Below are 17,820 nucleotides of genomic sequence, written 5' to 3' on the forward strand. Positions count from 1 at the left end.
AAAATCTGCTTTAAACATGAAGAATTGAGGAAATGAGGTTAGAGACTTGTTAGTAGCCAGACTATTCTCTGAAGTTAAGATAGTAACTATCTTGAGGGAGAAGTGACCGGAAGAAGCATGGGGAGGACTTTTTGGGTGCCAGTTAATATTTCCTTTCTTGAAATATGTTCAGTTCGTGAACTTCCATGAACTGTTTGGTTATGGGTACTTTTCCATATGCATATTTCACTTTCTAGAAAGGCTATTCAAAAGAAGAAATGGTAAGAATTGTTAGTAACTGTTCACTATATTGGAGTCCTACCTGGGTTTTTTTTCAAGTTTAGCTGGGTTAGGAGAGTGGGTCTATTAGACTTTTATTTTTTTAATCTTTTTTTTTTTAAGATTTTATTTATTAATGAGAGACACAGAGAGAGAGGCAGAGACATAGGCAGAGGGAGAAGCAGGCTCCATGCAGGGAGCCCGATGCAGGACTCGATCCCGGGACTCCAGGATCATGCTTCAGGCCGAAGGCAGACACTCAACGCCTGAGCCACCCAGGCGTCCCTTTTTTAAGTCTTTTGACAGAGTTTAAACATTTGCTGTAAAATAGTGCTAAACAGGTAAATGTTAGTAAAGTGAAGACCTTTCTCTGTTTCTCTCTACGTGTAACTCTTTTCCCTACCTCTCCTGGCTCTACTCTCTAGAAAGAGCCACCAGTGACCAGTTTTTAAAGGATATTCTCTAGTTAAATCTTTGAACTTTTGCAAGCTTGTGTGATGTGAATATCGTGTGTGGAGCTGGGAAATTACTTTACAGGAGCTTTTGTATCTAGTAGTAGTGTCTGCAAATGTGAGTTTTGCCTTCTGGTTCACAGAGACCTTGTTTATAAACTCAGTAGACGGAGCAGTTAGATGTTTAAGTGGGCTTCACTGTGCTGTGTAATTTGCTTATTCCTTATTTTCAAGTTTATGCATTTGAAATTCTTTTTGTGGCTGTCTTAAACTATTGGCCTGTTCTCCCAAACCAAGGAACAAAAGCATTTACCCTTAGCACGTAACGTTTTCTTCAAAGTGAAGTTTTAGGTTACTTATGTGTATTGACTCAGAATTGTTTAAGCTTTTGGAAAAAAAAAATCTGAAACTTGATTACAGTGTTAAAGAATATGCTAAGAGCGATTATATTAAGTTCCACATTGGGACAAACCGTAAATGTCTCCAGCATACCAGTGCCTGTGTGATGAATATTTTTATCTTATAAAGTTAAGTTGAGTCTCAAATAAATCAGAGTATCAGGAATCCTAATCTTTAAGCCTGTGTTTTGTTTCTTGCCTTTTCTAAAATATCCTTTGAGAAAAAAAATTACCATTTAAGCAAACAAAGGATATGCTGGTTGGTTGACTTTCAACCTGATAATACACTTAGTTGTCTTACTCATCAATGATCAGTAAAGACTTTTTTTCCTCTGTTCCTACTTCCTGTCACTTAGCCCTCCGAAGAATTACCCTAACAGTGGAATATTAATTTAACCAGATTTGTGTCCTTTTAACAATTTTCTTTTATTTGTAACATATCAGAAGCGTGGTGCAATTCCGTTTTGACTAGGGCTTTGAAAGGAAAACTTCAACTGCAGTGTGGTAATTATTTGGGTGAATGTTTATAGGTAGGTGAGCATAGGGCTGGGTGAGGAAAGACCCAAGGACAGCGGAGAAAATGGAAGTCTTTGAGAAAGTTTGTGGAATTTAGAAATCTATTTCAGTCTTTGAATCAAGGTTTGAGTCAACTTTATTGTAGGGCCCTCTTTACACTCATAAAGGGGGCATAGATTTCTTCCCTTCTTGAGCCTTTCAGAGTCCCTTGATCCTAGAACAAGCAGATTCTCTTCCATGTAAACTGTGGGTCTTTATGAATGAGGGGTTTTGTGGTGCTGACCTGCCAAAGGGGTTGTGTGTCCAGTTTGGAGTATTTTTGTCCGTGTTGAATTAGAAGGGAACCTAGTACTCTTAGTCCTGTCCTCTGAGTAGACCTGACTTGGATGCTTGGTTTGGTTTTGTTTTTCCTCCCCCTTCAATTAATTCTTAAATCAGTAGGTGGTATAGTTGAGCTTCTAAGGAACTGTGGAAACAGTTTGAAGAGGTGTTTTCTGAGAGGGATTAGAGGTGCTTGTAGAGCTAATTGAATCTGGCAGAAGTGTCCTGTTTATTAAAGGCGTCACATGCTCATGGAGGTAAAAATGGGGGGCAGTTTATATGGGAATGTGCGCTTGAAGAGCGTTTCTAAATGAAACAATTGGCTGTGGGCCATGGACAACAGAATCATTCTGTTAGAGATACTTGTGTGGCTTGGGGACCCCGACTCAAAGGAAAAGAAGTAGTGGGAGCAGGAACCCAGAGCTTCCCCTAGTAGATTTGCTTTTTGATTATTCTCAACCATTTATTCAGGCATGTGCTTATCTGTCCATTCATACCATGTCCAGTCCAGTGGGATTGAGAGTTTTCTTTTCTTTTTTTTAAGATTTTATTTATTTATTCATGAGAGACACACAGAGAGAGGCAGAGACACAGGCAGAGGGAGAAGCAGGCTCCCTGGGGGAGCCCCCTGTGGGACTCCACCCCAGGATGCTGGGATCACGACCTGAGCCAAAGGCAGATGCTCATCCACTGAGCCACCCAGGCACCCAGGTGCCCCAGGATTGAGAGTTTCTGTAAGACCTGTCTTGTAACTACATGGTCACTTGTCCTGGGTAAGGCACCATTTGCTGATCTCACTTATAGTATTCCTTTCTGGTGGGTGGACAGACTGGATTGACTCGCTAGACTAAAATGGAACATCAGAGGATTTGAGGGTTTTTTAAATTTATTTCACCTATGCATAAAATTAACATGTTTTATAAAAGACTCACCACTAATTATTCATATTATTTATTTATAACGGAACAGTATTACTACCAATGCACAGGTTCAGCTTTCAATCATTGTACCTCATGTCCTTTGTTTCCTGGCATGTAACCAAAATTCTATTTATCTGTGGTACATTACTAAAATACTTCTATTAAGGATGTTTTCATTGCACAGACTGATTCTACAGTGATATGTGCTGTTCCAGCCTCGTTTTGAGACAACCCTTCAGGTCGTACGCTATGTAAAGCTCCCCTTTTATTTTTCCTTTCTAGGTTCAAAGCAGTGGCACATGATTGGTCATCTGCAGCCAGAAACCTCCTACGATATTAAAATGCAGTGCTTCAATGAAGGGGGAGAAAGCGAGTTTAGTAATGTGATGATCTGTGAAACTAAAGGTAGGAGACAAATGGGAGCTCTTCCTTTTTCCCCAGATGGTACTGGAATTTCAAACTCTGCATTATTCCTTCTGACTCTTGATATGTTTCCCTAAGGAAGCATCTGCTCTGGACCATTTCCTAGGTGCAGGCATTAAGACTGTCCCAACAGAAAATATAATAAGTTGGCTAGAGCACTTGTCTTAAACATACTTTATGTAGGCATGGATCGTAGTCATGAATTCCCATGTGACACCAAGTAAGTCACTTACCTTCTTTTTTCTCTTTACGAAGAGAGTAGAAGTATTTGCTGAATAATTTCTGAGATTGCTGAGGGAATTAGAATACTGGAAAACAAAAATATAATTTTAAGGAAAAGTGCTTCATAGGCTTAAAGTGGAAACTTTCTGGAGTGACAGTTATGCATAGCACTGTCTACTGCTTAAGTGTGGTGGTTAAGTTCAGAATCCGCAGTGCGCTAATGCTAAATTGGAATTCTCAACTCTGCCTACGTGCATAGATGGACTGTAAAGTATCTTCTGTTTTTAAAGGTGGCAATAGTACCTGTGAATAATAGAAACAGCTGATGTGGCTATTTACAAACTCATGTCCCGTCTCAGTTAAATTTGACAGAAAAAGTGACTGTTTTTGACTTCTGTTTTTTTAAATTAATTAATTAATTAATTAATTAATGATAGGCAGAGACACAGGAGGAGGGAGAAGCAGGCTCCGGGCCTGGAGCCTGACGTGGGACTCGATCCCAGGACTCCAGGATCGCACCCTGGGCCAAAGGCAGACGCTAAACCGCTGAGCCGCCCAGGGATCCCCGACTTCTGTCTGTTTTTAAGAACCTGAGAAAATTTCCCAGAGTCCTCACTGGTCCCCCACCCCCATTAGTCTCAGTGGTCAGCACTCAGTCCAGACCATTCCCTAGAATGGAATGATTGGTCAGGAGCTGCTCGAGTTGTGTGGGGTTCGAGTGGACAGCTGAATGAATTTGGGCCTCTGAGGAGCGTGGGAGGAAGAGCCTGCTGAGTGGGCCAGGCTCCAGGTGATTTTATGTGCCGATTTAAAAATGAAGAAACTAGGGCTCAGAAAAATTGAATTATAAAGACAAGACATAGTTTCATCTTTAACACTAAGTCATGTGTCTTTCTGCTGCAAAACCCGCCTATTAAATCCACATTTAAGCATACATATGCACGGACCTTTAGATTTACTTTGGTTAGTATATATTTGAGGGGCTTTTTGTAGTAGTCACTGCTTTGCTAATGGGCGTTTCTTACTTGCCTCTAGAGTGTTGTGATACTTGGGGCAAAATTAAATAAAAATGAAATTTATCGTCTCTGTCCCCAAGACCTTTAAGAATCTAGCCAGGCAAAACACAAAACACAGACAGCAGTGTAGTAACTGTATTGTTTAAGTAGCGTTAGAGGCTAGCCGTGTCTGTGATAGTAGGCCTCATTAATTGACTGAGAAATAAAAGGTTCTACCTACAGACTTCCAGGTCACTGACAGATGAAAATACCTAACCATTCATATTGAATGACTTTCTAAAAGATATTACACAATTTCCAGCCTGTGGAAAGAGATTGTAGGATACACCATCTCTGTTTTTAAAGAAATGAGTCAAGGTTCTTGTTAGCAACAATGATTGTCTTATCTTTAGTAATTCAATAAGGTTTTCCGGGAATGACAGAGGCGTTGAGGCCAGCCATTTCCCCGTGCCCTACCGGATCATAGCCTGTCATAGTTTTTCTTTATTTCTTTGGCTTCTCTTTGTATCTCCTTGCACCAGTCTTGTTTCATGTTCTTAAGTCTCTTCTTCTTCCTCCTCTTCCTTCTGTTTTTCCTCTTTCTCCTCCTCTCCTTCTCCCTAGAGTTAGCTTTCTCTCCCTGTTGATGTTGATGCATCTGCCTCACTCACCATCCACCACAGAAATTTTTAGCTTAGCAGAGGCTAGCAAAATCAGCAAGCTTGGTAGAATTATGAATAAATAAAGAGTAAATGAAGAGCGAATAAACCTGATGGACTTCCCCACGGGTCATCGTGATCTTTAATGTATGATCTGCAGCATCCACGTTGCCTCAGAAAGTCATTTGTTTTCTTTAGAATTGGCAGGGACCTTGGAATTATCTAATCCAAAATACCACCTGAAGTAGGAATTTCCTTGAGTCTCTGCCAAGTATTTATCCACTTTGCAGTGTTGAAGACCTCTTCCCTTTGAAAAGTGGGCTCTTATTTGTGGATTCCTAACTCTATTCTGCATAAAGGTGCTAGAAAGTTGAACCCCAACATAATGTTTATTGAAGTAGACTTTTTTAAGGATCACTCTGCTCCAGTGGGTTGTTAAGAGCCATAACAGGAAATATGATATAATACCTAACAGTAACAAAATTGGTTGAGCACTGCCATGTGCCAAGCTCTGTTCTAAGTGCTTTACATGATTAACTCATTTATTCTTCATTACAGCCTTACGATAGAACTTTTTAGTCTTATCTCTAGTTCCCACATGCAGACCCTGGTTCCTGGAGGTTTAAGTCATACAGCTAATTATAAGTGGTGGAACTGAATATATACCTGGGCAGTCTGCTTCCAGAGACGGGGCTATCCGCCGCTATGCTCTGCTGCTTTGGCATTTAAAGCATGAAGAACATGTTATTCGAGGACAAAGAAAATGGGGCTTGAGTCTCATCTGTTATTAGCTTTTGTGGTCACTATTTTCCAGAATATCAGTGAATTAGGTAGAAGAACTGCGTTTACATGGACTCCAAAGGTTTTTGGTTTTGGACTACTTAATATTAAGTGTGAGGTTTTTGGAATCTTATATAATTATTTGAATGGCCCAAAGTCATACCTTTAATATCAATCACATAAAAGAGGCATAACATTTCTAATTTTGAATCTTACTCAGCTCAGAGTATGTCACACAGAAAGGACTTTTTGTCTCATCCGTAAGTTGAAATATTGGGAGTCTTCTACAGGGACAACTGAGCAGATTATCATATAGCAGTTTGGGTTAGACCAAGGGTATTTGTTTCTCTGATTTTATGATTTCTCTAGAATTTGTGGACTAAGACTTTGGCACATCAGATTTTTAAACTTTTGAGTCCTCTTTGTGACTCATTGGTGGTCAGATCATCTCAGTAACAAGTGTAAACAGACTGGCTTGTATTCCTAACCAGACCTCCTTCAGAGAGTAAACCATTTCATAGAGTCTGTATTCACTCTGACATCATGTTTTCTTTTATATGTCAACTAGTGAAACGTGTTCCTGGAGCTTCTGAGTATCCTGTCAAAGACTTGAGTACCCCTCCAAATTCTTCAGGAAGTGGACGAAATGTTGGGCCTGCCACCAGCCCCGCCAGGAGCAGCGATATGTTGTATCTGATAGTTGGCTGTGTGTTAGGTGTGATGGTCCTCATTCTCATGGTTTTCATTGCAATGTGCCTGTGGAAGAACCGCCAGCAAAACACCATACAGAGTAAGCCATTCGTAAATATTTCCTTGTCTTTTTGTGAAGATGAGTAGGAAAATATTGTTAGAATATTGATCTCTAAGACTTCTGTGTGTTAGTGTCATGGTATAAAACACATTAGAAACTCTTCATTCAGGGGAGGTGACTTTAAAACTGTTCTAGCTGTCAACCAGAATAAGTGGAGCATCACATTAAATCGCCCAGTAGAAATAAACAACAAAGCCAAAACCAGGCAGGTCTCTTAAGTAAATAGCTGGCTTAGTGCTGGGAAACTCTGGCTTTGTCAGACCACCAAAGAGCATGAGTTCTTGAAGCATGAGCTTTGGAATTGTTGCAAGAACACCTTCATACTGGTATGAGTCTTGTCAACAGGAATAGAAAAGGCTAGAAATGAGGGGGAAAGGAATACTTGTCTAAGTTACTGTGACTGAATGACACACATTAAGGTACCATGGTCCTGCTTTAGTACCCGAAGTCAGTACGGCTCCAGACTGGCACCTTTCCCCACTAAGTGTCTCTAGTAATGGAATGCTGGTGCTGTCAGTGATGGTGCTGCATGAAAACAGATGATGAACCCCTCTTCCCTCTTTTTCTTTGACCATCCCTCCCTACCTTTCTTGTTCTCCCAGCTATTATAAGATAGGGGAATCATTAGTCTTTAGTGGGAGAAGGTTTTTTGGTTTCCCCTTTGACCCCAGAATAAGAGAATCCAAGCTAACAGCCCGGGGGGAAAAAAGGTGATTTATTTTTACTGAATTGGTGCTTTCTAGGAGATATGGAGAGAGATGGTGGTGGTGGTGGTGCCAGGCTGAAAGGCTTGGAGATCATTTGATTTGGGTCTTTTCCTAAATGGTTTCAATGTCATTGACTTTAATTGTGTGAGTGTGTGATGAATCATTAAAAGAAAAGTGTTGCTTTCCTTTTCTGAGCAAGATTTATCTGGCAAAGGTCATTTTCCTTTGTGACTTGGTCATGTGTTCAAAGATGGAAATCTAGGGTAGAATATTCATTCAGTCATTTATTCAGAAGCTACTCATGGACTATCTTTGATGTGCCTGGCACTATGTTAGACAGTGGGGATGCAATGGTAAAAATGTAAACCTGGTCCCTGCTCTGTCAGCTTATAGTTTAATGGAAAAGATAAGCAGGTATGCTGACAATAACTCACCTGTGCAAGAAGTTCAGAAATAGGAAGAAAGACACCTAATCTAGTCTTGACATGCTCTAATACCTTTGAAGAATTTAACAAAACTCTGCCAACAAGTCCTGTACAACTTAGGTGCTATATTTTCTCAGGGCTATTACACTTTTTTTCTAAATATATCTAGCAAGTGTGCCTCTGGAAATTGGAACATTGAGGCAACTATTTAAGTGCTTTTAATATACGGAAATGGAGTAATTAGCCTTTGGCCTTTAGTACCCCACACCTTTCACATGGGCTGTATTAACCAAGGAGCTGATAGTCAGTGAATGTATACACAACTGCATCCTTTCATTTGAAAGTGTTGTGTAAAAAAAAAAAAAAAAAAAAAAGTGCTATTTATTACTATTTAAAACATCCTACCTAAAGTTTGTCTTTTGTTGTTGTTGTTCTCTCGGCACTTTGAAGTGTGTGGGAGTTTAAATACTTTTTCTTAGTGCTGCCAGTACTTAGATAGTTTCAACTTGCATGATTTTTTTAATTCTCTTGAGTAATTTCTCTCTGGTTAATTTCTCTTCCCATTAACAAAGCCTTAATTAACTCAGAGTTCCTAGCTATCTTCACACAAGGAAAGAGCAATAACTTTCTTAAAGCATTATCTCATAATTAGACTTTAAGTGAACATATTTAAGGCATTTCATTTTAGTGTATTTGTAGTTTCTTAGGGGTTTATTAATAAAACTGCCTATGTAAGAAGATTGTCTTTTTCATTATCTTACCTTTTCTTTTTTTTTTTTTTTTTCTCTCTTAACAGAGTATGACCCTCCAGGATATCTCTACCAGGGGTCAGATATTAATGGGCAGATGGTAGAATACACTACTCTGCCTGGCACAAACCGGATAAATGGGAATGTTCATGGAAGCCTCATAAGCAATGGAGGTCTCAGCAATGGCTGCTCCCATCTTCACCATAAGATCCCTAATGGAGTCAATGGAATCATGAATGGAAGCTTAAATGGAGGGCTTTACTCAGGGCACACAGGCTCACTAACCAGGATGCATATGGATTTTGAACATCCTCGTCACCTAGTAAATGTAAGAGACCTAATGATAGATAAGGCCTCCCTGTGCCCATGGTGCCAGAGAGCAAGAACAGGGCTGGCCTACTTGCTTGGCCTTTGTCAACATAGAAACCTCACGGGTTTGTTGAACTGGAAATAGTATGTATTACTGGCAACCCCTTCATGTAGAGTAATCTTGGTGAGCTTTCTATTGTCAGGTGATAGTACGTTCATCAATTTGGTTTATATTTTAAAATTATTTCACAGTGAAAGTGGAATACTGGTAACAAACTGGCTGGAAGTTATTCTTGAGAATTGGAAATACCATTGGGTGTAGAGTGAACCCAATACTTTAAATTTGCTTTATTTAGAGCAAAGTCTGAAAACTCATATGCCTAGAGGAGTCAGGCAGATCGTGAAACTGAGCAAAGCAAGTTGAGAATGAGACAGAAGCAGTGGAGGCAATAGCAATCTGGAGAGCTGCAACTCACTCCAGTTGTTGGCACGCAGAATGGAGGGCCTGGGGTTACCAGGTTTTCTGATTTTTCAAAACATCTTGTAAATCTAGGAAAAATTGCCAGATTATATACACATTGGCAATGAATTCCAATTTTTGAAAGCATTGTGTAGGCCACATGGAACAAGTCCACAGGCCACCAGATGGTGACTTCCGCACCATAGTGAGTTTCTTTTGTTTGTTGTATCCAATGTGTGGTACGGTTGTGGCCTGTAAGATTTTTGTCTTTTATGATACTAGTATTTCTTAACTACAGGATAGGCCTTGAAAAATACTTTGTTTCAGAGATAACTCGGTGATATAGTTTAATTTTTGAAATGGGAATAAAATGACTAGCATATTTTACATTTCTGCTGGTTAAAGAGGTTCTGTGCATTAGGACGTTTGATTTATGATGCTGTTTGGATATGCATCCACATTATTTCTCAATCAAATAGGTGATATGTTTAGTTGATCATATTAAGCGCTCGTTGAGGTTTTCATCATTGTTCTAAATACAGATAAATTTGCCGTAACCCACAAGGTGCTAAAATTAGAAGAAGTTTAGAGTTTTTTCATCCTCAACTTCAACAAAGATTTATTAAAAAATATTACATTTGGAGAACAAAACTATAATATATATTTGTATCTTAAAGCTGGACATCTGATGGGATTTCATATGATCTAGTCTTAGTGTTTTATAGAAAAATACCTAATTTGCTTGAGTGTGTCTCATTACCAAAAGAGAATAATGATTTCATTATTTTATGTGGAAGGACATGGCTTATATTCAGACTTTCTAAACTGTTTTTGTCACCATTCCTAGTCCAAACTACTGACATTGTCCAAGAAACTAAAGGAGAGAGCATTAAGGTTTGAGTAGCACTTGCTGTTTCCATAAGAAGAAAAAAATAAATCTGACATTTGATCAAGGATTTGGACACAGCAGTTTGGGGTTTTTTGAACAAAGAATTGCTATTTAAATAATAGTTGCCCTTTTTAGGTGTACAATTTTAGAGGTTATCATCTGTGGTTTATACTCAATAGTTTTCTTACTTGTCTTTTCCGGGTGGGAGGAAATGGAGAAATTTTAAAAATACTGGCGATCTTAAAAGAATCATTGAAAACACTTTGATGTGTTTAGTGATTCGAGTAAGCATATTACCCCGTAGGTTAACTTCATTTTGTGAAGCTTTGGAGCTTATGCTCACAGACTGAACGTCACAGAGGATCTTCTTTCTCTCAATGTTTTCTTAAAAATTCCTGTTGCTAGTTGGATCAGGAATGTTGAGAGACATTTTCAGTGCTTTTGGTTTGCTTAGATTCTGGCTGTTGTTATGAGATGAATGGAAATGGAAAGTATTCTGGGAAAAACAATTGCCTGAACTTTCCTTAACCTTGAAGAGCTGCTCTGGGCTTGGGTGCAGTGTGACAACCTCTCCCCCCCTTATCAAATTCGATTCTGCTGTTTTTCCTCTGAAAGCAGAATTTTGCCTCTGACCAAAAGGCTGGTTCAATTCTGAACATGAGTTTTGAAGAACTCTTGCCATTGTAGATGTCAAGCAAGCATTTTACAGTGAGGTATGTGTTAATCCGGGCATTTTTCTTAATTGCTGGGCAGTTTCCGCCAAAAGCAACATCAAAATATTAATCCTCCCCTCCAAGTCATTGCTGGCTGAGAATCTACTCCATCTGGAAAAATATAACATGTTTTAAAACTTAGTGTAGTCAAGTGAACAGACCTAATAGAAATAATTACAGGAAAATGAAGATGGGTTTATCTTGTGACATCATTCAAACAGATTTCCACCCCATTTCTCCAACTGGCATCATGTAAAATTCTTCCATGACTGCTAGAAAAGTAAAAATGGACAGGAGGTTCTAATGTACAGTGTGTATTTGGGGCCTAGGAGATTTGAACGCCTGAAAGGGAAGTGAGTAAATTTCTCCATTTCTGTGGCTCCTTCCAGGAAGAAAATATGTGGAGCGAAAGCATGGCAGTTAGTGTGTAGAGTATGGTTTTAACATTGTGCAGAACTCAATTGTGAATATTGGTAAATAGCGACCAGCACAGCATTGTTCAGGGGTTGGTTAAAATAGGCCGTGTAGCCCATTTCTCCCTGGCCTGGCTCTTCCACTGGGGGCTGTTGGGTGACTGGTGTGTGATATCTTCACGACGTGTATTTTTCTTTTTCCTTCTGCTCCCTTCCTGACCAGGGTGGTGGAATGTACACAGCAGTGCCTCAGACAGACCCGTTGGAGTGCGTTAACTGTAGAAACTGTAGAAACAACAACAGGTATGGGACTCTGTATTTGCTCAGGTTGTTGGGAACACAGCCTGGTAGGACTCTTACTACCCTCCGACCCCCACCCCACCTTCACCAAAGGACGTTCTTGAAATTTTAAGTAAGACATAAATCTCAGAATATGGAGACTGAAGTGTAAGGCCATTACTAATTTTTTGGCCCTGCTTTACAATTTTTTTTTTAAGATTTTATTTTTTTGAGTGAGAGAGAGAGCATGAGCAGGGAGGAGAGGAAGAAGCAGGCTCCCCACGAGCAGGGAGCCTGACATGGGACTCTATCCCAGGACCCCAGGATCAGGACCCTTGCTGAAGGCAGATGCTTAACCAACTGAGCCACCCAGGCGCCCCCTGCCTTACAATTTTTAGCTTTCTGGGCCTTGGTGTCTTTAGGTGAATGGACAATATTAAAGATGTCATTTCTCACTGAGATGGTATTAAAACGTTTGATGCTTGTGAAGTACTTATAAGAGAGCCATTCTCTGTATACAGATTTTATCTTTTCTCACCTGTTCTTTTCTGCTCTGTGTTATGAATAAAAGCACTCTGAATGTTAGGGGGCAAGTCCTGTGGATAAAGGAATGTATATATAGTAATATTACTGAAATTTTCTTACTGGATTATGGTACTTTTTTTATTATTCTTAAATCCTTGTGATAATTAAGTAGCAGAATCTCACTTTTCCCCCCCACTTTCTTCTAATTTGAGGAGTTTTTAAAATACCGTAAGAGCCATATGTACTCACAGTATTTCAAACAAGATAGAAATATGTGGAGTATCATGTTCCACTTAAATTTTGACAATATCCAGGAAGCTTTCAGGCTGCCTCTATATATATAGTAACTCCAAAAGATTTTCAGATATTCTGTTGTATTAAAGTTGTATCCATCAGAAACTTTAGTTCTTTTTTTCCTGTAACAATGGTATCGGGTTACATGGTCTCAGAAGCCCTCCCCAGCTCTAAAACTCTACAATTTAAAAATTGTGTTAGAGTTAGTGCATAAAATAATGAGTATGGACTGGGGTTTGGCTATTTCATTATTGAAATGGGGTGGGACCTATATTTTTTTTAATTAATGACAAGGCTAAGTGTTGTGTCTGGAGGTTATCAAAACCAGAACTTGGAAATAGCCAGGTTAACTATAGAATCAACAGTACATTTTTCAACATGTGTTTTGAGAGTTGCAGAGCAAAAGCAATAAAACTTCATGGAGATTTGTCTTTATCGTTTATTTAGCCCCTCTTAGGGGGGGTCTGTGTTAGCAAGAGCCATCCACCTATTTTGTGTACTAAGATTGTTTGTTACATTTCTAAAAATTCTTTCTGACCCTAGCTAAATTTTAAGATATCTATAACATGGAAGTCGTATTTTTGTCCTGAGCTGGTTGTAGACTTTATCACAGTTTGTTAGGAACATGCTAAAGATGCTTCATACAACTGGTAAGTAATCAAATAGACTTAATTAAAACAAATGGTATCACCTAAAAATATCATGTATTTTCCTTTGTGGTTCTTGTGACCATGAGCTGATCTCCATCAACGCTGGTGTTAGAGAGATGTTGTAAGGGACCCTCTGGCCTAAGAATAAGTAGAAAGAGGCTTTGCCATTGCTTGAATCTGTGATCTTGAGAAAGTTATATAATCTCTCTGTGGCTATATCCTTATCTGAAAAATGGAAAATTGCCCTAGGAAATGTAAAAATCATCCCAACATACTCTGATGATAGATTTTGATAATTTGCTGCTAATCATGTCTTTATGATGAAGTTATCATTGTGGTACCAAAAATACATCCCATTTCCTTAAAAGAACTTATATAACCAGTATCTATCATCTTGCATATACAATCATGGCCATTTGTGTGTATGTGTGTTTGTGTGTGTGTTTGTGTATATGTATGAGTGTGTGTGAGTGAATATATGTGTATAGTATTGGGGGCTTTTGTTACACAGGTTTTTTTTTCCTTTAAGAAAATGGAAAGTTATATTTCTGTTAATTTTTCAAGTCGATGACTTCTTGCATTTTATGTTTGGGGCTTTTACTTTTATTTGGGAACATAGGTGCATTCTCATTAGCTTGAGAAACCCAGCTTCTGTTTCTCCCTGGCTTAAACTGACTTTTTCCTGCATGAGAGTCTACCTGTTTAGGGCAAGTCTTGGCTTGTCTGCATTGCCTCCAAGGTTAGCCAGACATCACACCTGGCTCCCAGGAGCCATTATGTGATTTTGATACTTAATGATTGGCCCGATAAGTATCAGTAAGTACCTGCCTTCATCTCTGGAAAATTGGCATCATTAAATGTAAGTGTCTAACTCTTTTCACTTTGAAATTGAAAACAGGTGTCTTTCCTCAAGACCCCCAAATGGCAAAATCTGTAATAAGCTTTGAATGCTGAGGTAGATGACACATGATTTACTCCCAGCATATGCACAATTTTAGTCCATTTACACTTTTAGAATACTGACATTACTAAGAATAAATTTGCATTTCCTAATGCCAAACTAATGAGTACACAAAAAGAGGCATAATCTCAATTAAGTTACATGAGGGTTTACCTACGGGTGAAGACAGGCATACCTCGTTTTGTTGTGCTCTGCTTTAATTGCACTTTGCAGGTATCGTGTTTTTTCAAATATCAAAGGATTGTGGCAGCCCTGCACCAAGCATGTCTATCAGCGCCCATTCTCCAACAGCATTTGCTCACTTTCTGTCTCTGTCCCATTTTGGTAATTCTTGCACTATTCCAAACTTTTTCATTATTATATCTGTTTATAGGGATCTGATCAGTGATTATGACTCACTATCAGCTCGGATGATGGTTAACATTTTTTAGCAATAATGTATTTTTTAATCAAGGTATGTACATGTTTCTTTAGACATAATGCTATTACACACTTCATAGACTATAGTATAATGTTAACATAAGTTTTCTTTTTTTTTTTTTTACATAAGTTTTCATATGCACTGGGAAAAAAACGAGTTCATTTGACTTCCTCTATTGTGATATTTGCTTTATTGCAGTGATCTGGAAGTGAACCTCATTATCCCCAAGGTATACTGATAGTGTGGTTCAATGGTTATCACACTTCAACATACATTAGAATCAATTAGGTGATTGTGAAAACACAGATTACAGGGCTCTACCCTTAGAGTTTCTGATTCAGTAGGTACAGGGTGGGGCCTGAGAGTTTGCATTTCCAATGAATTCCCACTCATGCTGCAGCTGCTGGTCATGGGACCATGTTTTAAGAACCACTGGAATAATTGGGCTAGTGAAGTTCAAGAATAGGGTAGCAGGATATAAATTGGAAAGCTGGACAGAGTTTATGTCATGGATGACCCTGAATGTCATGGTTTAGTAGTTTATTTAATAAACATTTGTTGGGCACCTGCCATATACAGGGTACTGACCCAGGTCCCACCTGCAGAGAGCCCATAGTTTAATCGTAGTGATTCACAACAGAGCTCCAAGTACAGTGAGTAGGGCTTAAGGAAGCACATTGAATCTTGTAGTTTTACATTTAAGTAATGGAAAAGATCCTTATTGTTTCAATAGTAAAGGTGCAGGGAGGGATATGAGATTTTTTTTTTTACGTTAATCAAAAGTAGGGGATATTGGTTAAATGTTGAAAAACAATGGACTAATAATTGCATCATATTTCTCTGGAAGATTTTTGAGAAGGGGAGCTGTGTTTCCAAGAGATGTGTTTAGACTTGATTAGTGGTAGCTGTACACAGGTGGGGTTGCAGGTAGGAAACCAGTTTGATGGTTTCTATAATGAAGACCTTAGCTTCTGTGCAAGGAATGGATGTAGAAAGGAAGGGACCAGGGAGGCTCCAGTGTGAGAATCTTTTTTTTTTTTTTTTTTTTTTTAAGATTTGTGTATTTATTAGAGAGGGGTGGGGAAGGAGCAGAGGGAGAGACACAATCTCAAGCAAACTTCCTGCTGAACATGGAGCCTGACATGGGGCTCAATCCCGTAACCCTGAGATCATGACCTGAGCTGAATTCAGGAGTTGGATTCTTAACCAACTAAGCCACTCGGGTGCCCCTAGAGTGGGAGTATTTAGGAACCTTGCAAGCAGAGGGGTCAGAGGTGAAATATGATTGAAAGCGGGTCATACAGAGCCATGGTGAATCAGCAAGAGATTTTTAAGTAGCACAGCATTGTGCTAGAACATTCTGGATGGAGGTTGGAGAATAAATTAGCACAGGAGACCAGTGAAATGGCTAATTGCAGTAGTCCAGAGGAGAAACCGTGTTCTAGGATGATTGCAGGAGAGGTAGAGAGAAGTAGATGGGTTTGAGAGATTTAGGAAGTGCCAATTAAAAAAAAAAAAAAGACAGAAGTGATTGGTCTTGGGGATTTGGCCATTGACTGGGGAATCTAGAAAAAAAGGAAGGTTCAAAATGAATAGAATGTTTCAAGCATGGATGGCAAGGTAATTGCCATGGTCATAGTCATAGAGACAAGGAACTTAAGGGCACCTGGGTGGCTCAGTCAGTAAGCATCTGCCTTCAGTTCAGGTCAGGATCCTGGGATCCAGTCCCACATTGCGCTCCCTGCTCAGTGGGGTATCTCCTTATCCCTCTCACTCTGTGCCCACCTCCCCACTGCCTGCCGCCTTGTGCTCACTCTCTCCCTCTTTCAAATAAATACTTATTTATCTCTCTCTCTCTCTCTCTCTCTCTCTCTCTATATATATATATATATATATATATACTTACTTATTTATAAAAATATTTTATTTATTCATGAGAGACACACAGAGAGAGACAGAGACATAGGCAGAGGGAGAAGCAGGCTCCATGCAGGGATCCCAGTGTGGGTCTCGATCCCGGGACCCTAGGATCACTCCCTGATCCAAAGGCAGACGCTCAACCACTGAGCCACCCAAGTGCCCCGGGAGTCATCCTGTTAGTCACCTTATTAAACTTACCTTTATCCTGGGTGGCTGTCATCTTCCACAGGTGCCTGAGAACTGAGGAACTGAGGCAGTCTTGCTTGGGGCCTGTGCCCCACACAGTCTTACCAGCACAGTGTCCTGCCCTGCCTTCTTGGGTTTAAACTTAAATGTATTTTGGGGAGTGGGCTCTTAAGGAACAAGTCAGTGCCAGCCTTAGACCCCTTTTATCATCCCTCTGTTGCGATAATAACTATCTGGAGAGAAAACATCTTTATCATCTAAATTGGAATACTGGTGTGAAAATTTGAGAACAAGGAAGAGAGGGGAATGTGCACTCCAGCAATCTATGGAGTTCTGTTTGATTCTAGCACTTTTGTGGCATGTTGTAAATGACTGCCCGCTTCAACCGTATTCAGTTAATTTGAACCCTTTTCACGTTTTGTTTTGTTTTCCTTTTCACGTTTTAAGAGTGTTATGTAATAGCTCACCATGACAGCTAGAAGGAGGCATACATAATGCAGCTTTGTGGGGAGCCCTACACTAAAGACTTAATTGAGAAATACTTATGCATCTCAAGAATGTAACAGATTTTAATGAAATAAATCAAAAGCTTTCCATCCTCCTCCTCTCCTCAATTTAAGAGGCAGTGGCGCAGTTCTGGATATGTAATCAGCTGGAGATTGTCAGTTACTTGGCTAGTTTAATGGGAAAGGATTGACGTTAAATCCCGCCTGTTTACCATCAGTCTTGATAATTTGTAAAAGAGTAGAGGGACACTGATGGAATAAACAGACCCACGGACCGAGAGGTCCCATCAGGAAGGAACAAGAAATGAAGGGTCCTAGAGAGATTGGAAGTGGGCAGGAAGTAGCTAAGTAAAAATCAACTTGGAAAAATGCATATATAATCCATCTGGGAAAAATAGTGCAAGCTATACCTCACTGATGGTCAAAAGGAGGAATAAAATTACTTAGTGCCTAGGAAGCCCAGATACTATGAATGATCTCCAAAGTTTTGCCTGATGAGGACCTGGAAAGCCTGTGTGTTACTGCGCTTGGGGACACTCTTTCACCAACTTGGAACCTTCCACGTCAGTCGGATCTATGTAGATAAAAATAGTGTGTAGAGATGAGCATGCAAACATTTCATTATAGTACTTGCTCTTTCTGGCCTGCGAGTTGAGCT

The 17,820-nt window shown here is 39.5% G+C and overlaps 1 protein-coding gene across 8 annotated transcripts in view; it reads left to right on the forward strand.

Moving 5' to 3' along the window:
• The window catches only part of CDON (cell adhesion associated, oncogene regulated), a 99,626-nt gene that overhangs the window by 69,591 nt on the left and 12,215 nt on the right, over window positions 1-17,820 (forward strand). For all 8 annotated transcript variants that reach the window (XR_007410608.1, XR_007410607.1, XM_025464986.3 and 5 more), the window contains 4 exons: window positions 3,148-3,270; window positions 6,513-6,734; window positions 8,684-8,964; window positions 11,644-11,723. Coding sequence is in view for 6 of the 8 variants with exons in the window: in XM_025464986.3 (XP_025320771.3) it covers window positions 3,148-3,270; window positions 6,513-6,734; window positions 8,684-8,964; window positions 11,644-11,723 (706 nt within the window). In the remaining 2 variants the exon portion in view is untranslated. The remainder of the gene's footprint in view (window positions 1-3,147; window positions 3,271-6,512; window positions 6,735-8,683; window positions 8,965-11,643; window positions 11,724-17,820) is intronic.

This window comes from Canis lupus, chromosome 5 (assembly GCF_003254725.2).
Source record: "Canis lupus dingo isolate Sandy chromosome 5, ASM325472v2, whole genome shotgun sequence".
Lineage (NCBI taxonomy): Eukaryota > Metazoa > Chordata > Mammalia > Carnivora > Canidae > Canis > Canis lupus.